The sequence below is a fragment of the Arvicanthis niloticus genome, chromosome 20 (assembly GCF_011762505.2).
Source record: "Arvicanthis niloticus isolate mArvNil1 chromosome 20, mArvNil1.pat.X, whole genome shotgun sequence".
NCBI classification, from domain to species: Eukaryota; Metazoa; Chordata; class Mammalia; order Rodentia; family Muridae; genus Arvicanthis; species Arvicanthis niloticus.
This window is the reverse complement of record NC_047677.1, coordinates 25358717-25369629: the sequence shown is the minus strand read 5'-3', so window position 1 is coordinate 25369629 and position 10913 is coordinate 25358717. Positions and strand designations below refer to the sequence as shown.

At 46.6% G+C, this 10913-nt stretch overlaps 1 protein-coding gene across 2 annotated transcripts in view; it reads right to left on the bottom strand.

Moving 5' to 3' along the window:
* The window catches only part of Micu1 (mitochondrial calcium uptake 1), a 156929-nt gene that overhangs the window by 10345 nt on the left and 135671 nt on the right, over positions 1 to 10913 (bottom strand). Inside the window, exons 10-11 of one of the 2 annotated variants that reach the window (XM_076916794.1) lie at positions 8795 to 8903; positions 7240 to 7375 (exon numbers count right to left, since the gene is read on the bottom strand). In XM_076916794.1, the coding sequence (XP_076772909.1) occupies positions 7269 to 7375; positions 8795 to 8903 (216 nt within the window). In that variant the 3' untranslated portion in view covers positions 7240 to 7268. Of the gene's footprint in view, positions 1 to 7239; positions 7376 to 8794; positions 8904 to 10913 lie in introns of those variants that run through there. The other variant, XM_034523998.2, reaches the window with a different exon arrangement.

Genomic DNA, 10913 nt, shown 5'->3' with positions numbered 1-10913 from the left:
CGCTTGTGCCATTTTACAAAACTGTCATCTATGCAGCGATGCAGCCAAGGCAGAAGCAATCTTTAGAATGTAAGTGGCTTTAAATGTGGGAAAATAAACCAGGTCTTTGCATGGAAATCCCTCACGCAGGCAGCAAACACTTATTTCGGATTTTGAGCTTCCCTGCCTACACTGTGAATAATTTTTACTTTAAAAATTGATGACTTTAAGACAGTAGGATCCTGGCCAGCATTTCCTTCACAGACGACGCCTTTACAACATCAGTGGTGAGCAGAGTGTAGGGACCGCCTTCCATGCGCCGCTAGAATCGATCAGCTGAAGCTCTTCGAGTTCTAATCCCTTCCCCACGCATGTCTGTAACGCTCCCACCTCCACTATCTGTCCAGCCTGTCTGGAGGAGCCTTGCTTTGAATTTTCTTCTCTTTCTGTTGTCATGTAAAAGTGTTGAACATCTTTTTTCTAGAAAATTAAAAATCTTGTGTTATTATAGATGTATGGGCGTTTTACCTGCATGTGTGCTTACCATATGCAGAAGAGGGTGTTGGATTCCCCAGAACTGGAGTGATAGATGGTTGTGAGCTACCACATGGGCACTGGGAAAGAGGGGCTGGAGCCATCTTTCCAGCCTGGTGCCTCTTTCTGTTCTTCTTTCGTTCCTTCCTTTCCACCTTCCTTTTTATGTTCTTCCGAGACAGGGTTTCTCTGTGTAGCCCTGGCTGTCCTAGAACTCACTCTGTAGACCAGGCTGGCCTCTGCCACCTGCCTCTGCCTTCTGAGTGCTGAGATTAAAGGCGTGCGCCACCACTGCCCAGCCTGGTGTCTCTTTTCTAATAACCGAGGTCACTCTGATCACCGTCGCTACTGAGAACACTGGTGTGAAGTTCTGACCCTCAGTTTTGGTCCTGTTTTGTACCACACTAGCTGTGACTTGGGCAAGTCATTTTCTTCCATAGCTAATGATTTTATTGTAGGTTAGGAGTAATAAAGTAGGAGTTTAATCACAATGATTTCTAAACTCCCCTCCAGTCCTAAAACTTTATGACTGCCAAGTTGTTTCCTTTTTCTTTTTAATGATCTAATAGCTTCAGTCAGTTACAATGTAGTATCTTAGGGAGCCTCCACAGAAGGAAGTAGGGGTGGAAGAGCTGGCTCAGCAGTTAGGAGTGTGCACTGCTCTCCAGAGGACCTGGTTCAGCACCAAGGGACCAGATGCCTTCTTTGACCTCTGTGGACACCCCCCACCACCACACACCTGGGGTTTCTGGGTCACCGGTTGTTGTGGCCACAGAATGCTGAGGTACCCCAGCATCTCCACGCTGTTTAGTGTAGGCAGGCCTTTGAACATGACACAACGTTGGCGCCTGCTGTTAGGTCAGTTTACATGGCAATGGTGATAGGCCTGTTACTCTCCTGACCTAGAGGAATCTACTGTAACAACTTTAGAAGAAGGGAATGGCTGGGCTGTGAGCTGGTGCGTGGCTGGACTTGCTCTGGCCCGAGCAGAATCAACAGCCAGCAGGAAAAAGCAGACTCAGTCCCACATGGAAATGAAATGGATTTTGCTAACAACTGAAAACCTTGATTACAAGTCCCCTTAAGGTCTGAGCAGAGGGGCTGTGGAGGTGGCTCAATGGTGAAGAGTACTGGTTCCAGAAAATCTAGTTCTAGGGTCCAGGTTCAAATCCCAGAACCCCACATGGCAGACCATAGATCACAACAGTCTGTAACTTCAGTTCCAGGGAATCCACACTGTTTTTCTGACCTCTGCAGGCACTAGACATACATGTCATATGTAGACTCACACACAAGACATATATGTAAGCAAAACACTCAGATCACATAAAATAAAAATAAATCTAGGGCTGGAGAGATGGCTCAGTGGTTAAGAACACTGACTATTCTTCCAGAGGTCCTGAGTTCAAATCCTAGCAAGCACATGGTGGCTCACAACCATCTGTAATGGGATCTGATGCCCTCTTCTGGTGTGTCTGAAGACAGCAACAGTGTGGACCTCCTCAGTCACCAGCTTCTAATGGTGTGTCTCACTGCAGAGCTGGCCTTTGTGGCTCAGCAGCAGGAAGCATGTAGGGCTGCCGTGGGCACAGTATTTATGACTGGGAACGTCCCAGGCTCCTCGGCCACACTTTATTTATAGCGGCCCTCGATTTTCACTGTGCTTTATTCCTTTGCGCAACCATAGCGCCTCGCTGCTCAAATGGGATTCGGGAGAGGCACTAGCCAAGGTCTAATTAAGTTTTAAATTTTCTAACAAGGAAATAAAAGCTGCCACTTCTTCTTTTGGGAACCTGACAGCTTTTCTCTGACTTTAAACTTATCCGATAATTATAAATTATCCAGTTTCACGTGGATTCGCATGTAACTCTGGGCTGTAACATGATGGTTAATCTTCACTGTCATCCCCACTGAAGTTATGGTCACCTAGGAGACACACCGCTGGGCATGTCTGTGAGAAGGTTTAACTGAGGATGAAGACCCATTCTGAAGGTGAGTGGTACCATCCAATAGGCTGGGCCAGAATAAAAGTCAGAGAGGAGAAAGCCAGCTGAGCAGCCGTGTTCATCTCTCTGCTGCCTGACTGTGGACAGATGCGGCTGCTCCCACTGCCACAGCTAGAGCCCCGGCAGTGATGCGCTGTCTCCTCTCAAACTGCCAGCCCAAACCAAACAAACGGCAGCTCCAGGGACCCCTTCTTTCTTTAAGTTGCTCTCCTCAGCAAAGAGGAAGTAACCAATGCAGAGTCACACCAGGGCCCAGTGCTCTCTTTCTGACTGCAGACAGGACTGGAACAGGAGGCTTACCTTCTTGTCAGCTGGAAGACTGGACATGACTGGCACCTTTGAACTGTGAGTTGAAATAAACCTTTCCTTCAGCTGTTTTTGTCAGGGCTCTGACACAGGAGGACATACTGTAGAACATTCTGCCGGCTCTCCCTGGGCCTGCCCATGCCCAGGATAAATTCTCTCACGTGTTAATGTCCATCATAACTGAACTTCTAGTGTATGCAAGGAGTTGTCTAGGCCTTGAGCAGGTCATAAAGAATTGGAGAACATGGCTTATGTTTAGATAATAATGAAACACTGAGAAAAAAGCTTCAGTCCTAAATAATTAGAAATTTAGAAGTCCAAGGTAGTAGGAATGTAAAAAATTAACTATAGCGGCCTGGAGAGATAGCTCAGTGGTTAAGCGCACTTCCTGCCCTCTAGAGTACTAGGGTTTGGTTTCTAGCACCCACATGGTAGCTCACAAGGATCGGTGATTCCAGTACCAGAGGACTAGACACGCCCTTCTGGCCTCTGATGGTACTGCATTCCTCCAGTGCACAGACAGTGCAGGCAAAACATCCGTACAAACGAACAAACACTACAGTAAAGAAGCAAGAATAGATCTATTTCCTCAAAGAACTAAAGCGGGCTATGGCTACTCCAAGGTGGTCTTTTAAGATCTTTAAAATTTATTTTCATTTTTGTGGTGTTGAAGGCCAAAGCCAGGGTTTCTTGCCCGTTGTTAGTGGTCTACCAGTGAATTTCATCCCTGGTGTTTCATTAAGGACTAGCTTCTTTATGGAGCTGTCCAGTAGGGTGGGGTCTTTCTCGTTAAATGTGAAGACAAACTCACGGCCAGATGAAGTTACACCGAGGCTGCCGACTAGCATGTCCGCACACCATCGCCTCTCGCCACTTACCCAGAGCCCTGGAACAAGCTCTCGAACATCACCATCCCAAGACCAGGAACCCAAGGTTTTAAGAATTTAGATGATTTGTTCAACATCACTAGAAGGTTCCTGATCCTCAGTGATGATGGGAACTAAACCCAGGGACTAACAAAACTGTAATTATGGAGCTAAGTCTCTATTTCTACAAATGAGGAGCAAGAAGTCAACCTTGGGTTTGAGCAGCAAAGCAGACCCGACGCTTACTGTGATTTCTTGATACAGGCATGTTTCAGCATGTTAGAGGAGGCAGACTGGGCCCCCAGGATTACCACATCTATTGCTAACATCCTGAGGTGCTTTCCACCAGGGCTCTGTACCTGGAAACCCTTTACTCCTCTGGCAGAAACAAGGCTTGCTTTGAGATTTAGAGCCCATAGCTCATTCTTAAGCTCCAGCTTGACTCCAACTATTCCACCACAGGAAAGCGCTAGGGAAGGAGTCATGTTCAATTTCCCATTACCGTCTTCAGCAGATTGCTTACATAATTCAGGCAGCCCGTCAGAGGCAATACACTTAATTTTATGTGTATGAATGTACAATAAGAGCTGGTTGTTCTTATGTACTAACTGAGATGATTAACAGAGGAAATCCAGTCTTTCCTGGAGACCATGTCTTCAGGAGGTCAAAAACCACCAGGGACACTCTATTCATATCTGAGTTGTTACCACATGGTCCATACAAACAACAACATCACCAGCAGCAACAACAACAACAATAACAACAACAACCACCTCAATGAAACTTCCAGTATTAGGACAGGATCATGTCCTCTGAGGGTGTGTCCATCAGTCTGTACCTGCTGCCAGTCAGGACCCCTTGAACTGCTTAGGCAAGCTTTAATCTGTAAGGTACTAAGGAGCAGGGTGGGAACTGCATCCTCCTTTGGGGGATTAGTTACCAGCATTAGCATATTAAAAGCCATCTCAGGTGGTACTTAGGGAGAAGCTATGTGCAACTCTGGCATTTTCCAAACTTATTTAGACCACGGAGCACTTTTCTTTGCAGACCAAGGGAGGACTCATTACCATATCGAGCACTGCTTGGGAAACTCCAATCAATTATGTTTCAGGGTTGGCTTGTAAGATCTCAACTAGCCAAGGAAGAAACTGTGCCAGGGCCTTGGGAAGAGGCCAGTTTCTGAAGGTCAGTCTTGACCTTTCTAGAAAAAAACAAAAACAAAAACAAAAAAAAAAAAACCAGCTGGGATTGATAGCAACTAGGAAAGGGAAGAGGCTGGGCAGAGAGTGCCTTTTGACCCTGCTTGGCTCCCTCCACGCCCACAGCATGTGTCAGGCAGGGCTCCACTCCTGTCTCCACGACAGTGACCACACTGACTGGAACTCCTGTCTAGTCATCTTGGCCCCACTCCTGTGAGCTTCTTGAGGCTGGAACCCCCATGGCTAGCATGGTGGCTGTGCTGCTGACAGAACAGACAAACGTGCAGCACCACACTGGTTCACGTCGCCAGCTTCACAACGCGATTTTTAGCAAATGTACAAGGGGACAGGGTTTTGTGCAGATTTGTCCTCATGGCATCCTGTGAGTGATGTAGCTTTATTCTTATCTTAAACATGTAGAAAGAGCACAACACTACCCAGTTATTGAATGGCAGGAGCAGAGACAAACCCAGGCAGTATAATGTCAGTGCCTGTGTTTCTGGGAGCCAGGGTCTCCTGTGGTCCAGAGTGGCTTCAAACTATGTAACCGAGGCCAACCTTGAAACTGTAATCCTGCCTGTATTGCCAAATGCTGGGATAACACTCGGAGATCTCACCATGTGGTGCTGGGGACCAAACTCAGAGCTTTGTGCACAGTAGGCAAGTACATCCCAGCCTAGAGCTGTGTTCTAAAACCCTACATGGTTCTTCCTTCTTTTCTGGGGTTCATCTCAGTACTAAAATTTACACAGTTCTGTGGTGAGAGGAGGGAAGGCCTGTAATGCAGGCAGACCTTCTCTGTCTATGGAGAGGGGAAAGAAGCCTGTAATTCATGTAGACTTATTGCTCTAGATGTGGACAATACACTAGGAAGACACAAGAATTTAGCCGGCGTGGCAGGCAGCCCACACAGTGATGTGCAAGCCTTCACACAAACTCAGAGAGAGTTGTTACAATAGACAAGAGCATGGTGGGACACAGTGGCAGAGCCAGTCGAGGATGGGTATAGCCTTTGTAGTTATAATGGAGTACCCTCAGATAACGTCCTGGATTACCAGCTGGGCTCTAAGACCTCATAAGACCAAGTGGGTAAAGACACTTGGAGCTTCAGAGGGGACAGCCACACAGAGACAGGGCAGAGATAGGAGCTATGCACCAAGGCCAAGGAGCACCTACAGCCTCCAGAACACGGAAGAAACAAGGAAGGATGCATCTCTGGAGCCCTTGGAGGGAGCATGGCCCTGTGGACAATTTAAGTTCATGCATGACAGCTTTAAAACTCAACTATGAGAGAACAAATTTCTGTTGCTTTAAATTAAGTTTGTGGCATTTTTTTTTCCCTCCCTGAGACAGGGTTTCTTGTGTAACCCTGGCTGCCCAGAAAATCATTCTGTAGACCAGACTGGCCTTGAACTCAGAGACCCACCTGCCTCAGCCTCCCAAGAGCTGCCACCACTGCTCAGCTAGAGGCATTGTTTTATAGCAGACCTGGGAGACAAATGCATGTAGGTCATTCTGTTACTTAGCATGAAACTAGGCCTTATCTGTCTCTTTGATATGTATCAATATATGTTCAGGTGATCCGATGTAAAACATAGAAAGCAAACCAAGAAGCCAAATGACCTGACATCGCAGGCGTGAGAGCTAAGTGTATTCTGCGTGTCCAGCATGGCCGCTAGATGTAAAAGCATGAAGGCCAGAGCGCCATCTTACTCAGGAAACGGCCCAAAGTCACTTGAAAGAAACTCCATCCACCTTTTTAATCACTACGTTGCATTTCTACTTGTTACTGCCACCCTGGATCATTTGGTTTGTACCCCTATAATTCACACAGAGATAGTGACTCACCCGCATGGTTTTCTCTACGTGGTTCTGTTGGCTCTAGTTGATGAGGAATAAAAAAAAAAAACCTCTCAGAGGTGGTTATTATTTCTATTTTTGTAACTTGTGACTTTAAATCTTATGTTTTTGGATTTGCACATGGTTTCTAAGCCTGCCTTGTGAGACAGCGATGCAGCGAGGGCTTTTCTGGAAGAAGGGCCTGGTAATGACACCCACACCATGGATCCCCAAAAGGAGTCTACAGATGAGAGGAGGCATTATTTTAAGCCAACAAATGCTATTTTAAAAAGCTATATGGATGGCTTAAAATAAAAGGCATCCAGATCGGAAAGGAAAAAGTTTCATGAGTTCTGGTTACAGATAGAGTGATCTCTTTTGTTTTATAGCTTTATTGACATACAGCTATTGTGATGGTTTATATATGCTGGGCCCAGGGAATGACACTGTTAGAAGGTGTGGTCTTGTTGGAGTAGGCGTGGCATTGTGGGTGTGGGCTTTAAGACCCTTTTCCTAGCTGCCTGGAAACCAGTATTCTGCTAGCAGCCTTCAGATGAAGATGTAGAACTCTCAGCTCCTCCTGCACCATGCCTGCCTGGATGCTGCCATGCTCCCACCTTGATGATAATGGACTGAACCTCTGAACCTGTAAGTCAGACCCAGTTAAATGTTGTCATCATAAGAGTTGCCGTGGTCATGGTGTCTGTTCACAGCAGTGAAACCCACTAAGACAGCTATTTATGTATATAAATTGTGATTTAAGGGCTGCGACAAGATGTGCAGATATGTGACACTGTGCAGTATTACTGCACTTAGTGTAATTAAGTGTCTCTATTTTTCTTCTTTTCATTTTATAGAGGGGCTTGATATATAGCTCAGGCTGGTCTTGTGTTCATAATCTCCCTGCCTCAGCCTACTGAGTACTTCTTACAGGTATGGGTCACTATGCTAACCTTCCAAATCACCATTTCTCTCTCTTTGCATAATTACATGTGTTCCGGCCTTTGGGAGTGTGTGTGTGTGCTGCCTGCATTAAGCATCTCTCTTAGCAAATCCAAGCATACGATACGGTATTAGTAACTACAGTCACCGAGCAGTAATCAGCTCTCCAGGATCCCTCTCATCCTGTGTAACTCGAACTTTGAGCCCTCTGACCTGTCTCCCCAGCCACCTCACTCCTGGACCCTGTTGCAACTGGCAGTCTACTTGATTTCTAGAGTTTGGCTCATTTTCAGAATTCACATGTAAGCTCTATGATCTCATGTAAGACACTAACTGATGGAATCCCCTGAGAAGGGCTGAACAAGCAAGTCTGCGCCTCTAAAGCCATTGTCGTTTGCTTTGGGTGGATCTGAGAGGACACATCATGGCACCCGACACCCGGTGCCTGCGGTGCGTTCTCACATAGCCTAAACGTAACGGGAGTTTATCACACCACAAACAGCCATAAAAGAAGCTCTTCAGTCCAGATGAATGCCCGGGTATTCAAGAATACAGGAAAAACAGCTAAAATGGTGAATACAAAGATAAATTTTAAATTTTAAAAGACTTTTTTTGTCCTTCTCGATTCTTAAAAAATTATCATGGTTGAGAGCCAAGACGCTAAGCAGACCATTCCTTCATCAAAGACCCCAACCGCCAAGTGCTCCTGGCCTCTCCTTACACATGCCCGGACTCCAACAACTGAGAGGTTCTGCAGCTCTGCGTTGCTTCATGCCTGTATGCAGGCTAATCACATGACTCTGCTCTGTCTGCAGCACAGTCAAACGTATGTGCTGAGCTTGCTTGGTGTCTTGTGGGCAGAGCAAGAGAACAAACCACTGAGGAGGCTGCACGCCTGTAATCCCAGCACTCGGGAGGGAGGCAGAGACAGGCAGATCTCTGAGTCTGAGGTCAGCTTGGTCTACAGACTGAGTTCCAGGACAGTCAGGACTACACAGGGAAAACCAGTCTCAAAACAAACAAACAAAAAGGAAGAAAATCTGACATTTTAAGGCAAGGCATTCACCTAGTAGATATAGATTAATGCATATAATTTCAAGAAAGAAGCTTCCGGGTTCAGTACCTTTATCGAGAGATGCTCCAGCCATGTGGTAAAAGCTTAGTGCGGTGTCCACATCATTAATGTTTTTCAGGAAAGTGAAGAAGTTCTCTACCTCCTGGAAAGTCAGGCCCTGAAAGAGGAGCGACAACAAGGTAAAGTAGAGCCCGTGGCAAACAGAGCAAAGCCAGCAGGAAGCACACTCCCATCTTACAGACACCGAGCCCAGGACACAAGTGTGCACACCACAGGCCAGAACTCCCGAGCAGCGGCTCTCAACCCTCCTAATGCATTGACCCCTTAATACCGTCCCTCAAATTCATCACTGCAATTGTGTTACTGTTGTGGACTGTTGTGCAAATGTGTGTTTTCTGATGGTCTTAGGTGACCCCTGTGAAAGGGTTGTTCAGCCCCCAAAGGGGTCCCACCCCACAGGCCGAGTACCACCATGAGAAGAGTAACATGGCTAACTGCTTCGCCCTCACATGTAGACTCTGACACAAAGCTGCTTGCAGTGATGAGCTGCTTACCCGTGCTTTCCGATTAGCCACACTGTCTACTTTACTTCCTACGTGGGTTGTGCCATTTTACCTGTTGCACATCTTAAGTGAGTCAGGACTTCCATGTGACAGTCTGCTCACAGAACCACCACAGGCAGGGACATATGAGGGGTGGGTTTGGTGCCCAGCGGAACCCCAGCACCGAAAAGGAAAGCGGCTCATGAACTTCATTTCAAAGCTCCAGATGGTGCCTGGCAGTGGTGCTGGCTCACACCTTTAATCCCAGCAGAGGCAGGTGGAGCTCTGTGAGTTCAAGGTCAGCCTGATCTACAGAGCAAGTTCTGGGGACAGCCAAGGCTACACAGAATCGAAATTATCTATCTATCTATCTATCTATCTATCTATCTATCTATCTATCTATCTATCTATCTATCTATGTTTTTATCTATCCATCCACCCACCCATCCATCTATGGTGCTCTGGAAGAAGACATTCCTTCCAGAATCTGGTCAAAGCTTTGCTCTTCTTAATTCCAGTGGACTGCACGTGTTGGCTAGCCTCCACGGAGCGCTGGTGCTCCAGGTCTCCATCCCTGAACTTCAGAGCCCAGAGCACAGTAATGAGGAAGCAGGACACAGGTCTTTCCCAGCATGCTCCAACTGGGCCAGCTGGGGCTGTCTTACCGCATTAAACAGAGAGCTAGAACTCTGCATGCATGATTATGTCACGTGACCTTCAGAGACTTTGAAAGCCATTTTACTGTATGATATAATGACTCTTAAGAATGCATAAACTAGCCGGGCGGTGGTGGCGCACACCTTTAATCCCAGCACTTGGGAGGCAGAGGCAGGCAGATTTCTGAGTTCGAGGCCAGCCTGGTCTACAGAGTGAGTTCCAGGACAGCCAGGACTAAACAGAGAAACCCTGTCTCGAAAAACAAAAAAACAAAAAAACAAAAAAAAAAAAAAAAAAAGAATGCATAAACTACAAACATCCAAAATTAAGAAGCTGCTATTAAATCACTGCCCACAGGATCTCCCCTTGGGTCAGGGATCAGTATTCTCTCCCTCCTTCCCCACTGCATTCTCTTTCCTGGTCGTGAGCGTCTGTCACCCACATCCCCAGGAGTGGCCACTATGTGACTTTTGGGGGATTCCTTTCCATTTACAAACCAAACCAACCCAACCCAACCCAACCCAACCCAACCCAACCCAACCACCACCACCACCAATAGAAACCCAGTGCAGGTGCCTTAAACAGAAAGTCCCCTTAGACTATTTCTGAACTTTCTGAGTGGAACTAAGTAGCATGCATTTTGCAGTGTATGGCTTCTCCTAAGATTTGTCCCAGGCTTTTGTTTATCTACAGTTTATTTTTATTATATAAGTATTATATAATTTACATATATCACATCTGTTTTTCTTTGTTAAAGGGATTCCCTATGCACTTGTAATTCATTAGCATGTGCACCTGTCTGAGGGGGTTGGGAGGGGACAGGGGGAGGGCAGATGGGGGAAGAGGACATCCTTGCAGAGTCTGTCATCTTCCATCTTTGAATGGGATCCTAGGATCAAACTCAGGTCACCAGGTAAGGTAGTTAGGGCATTTACCCATGGAGCCATCTCACTGGCTCTTGCAAACAG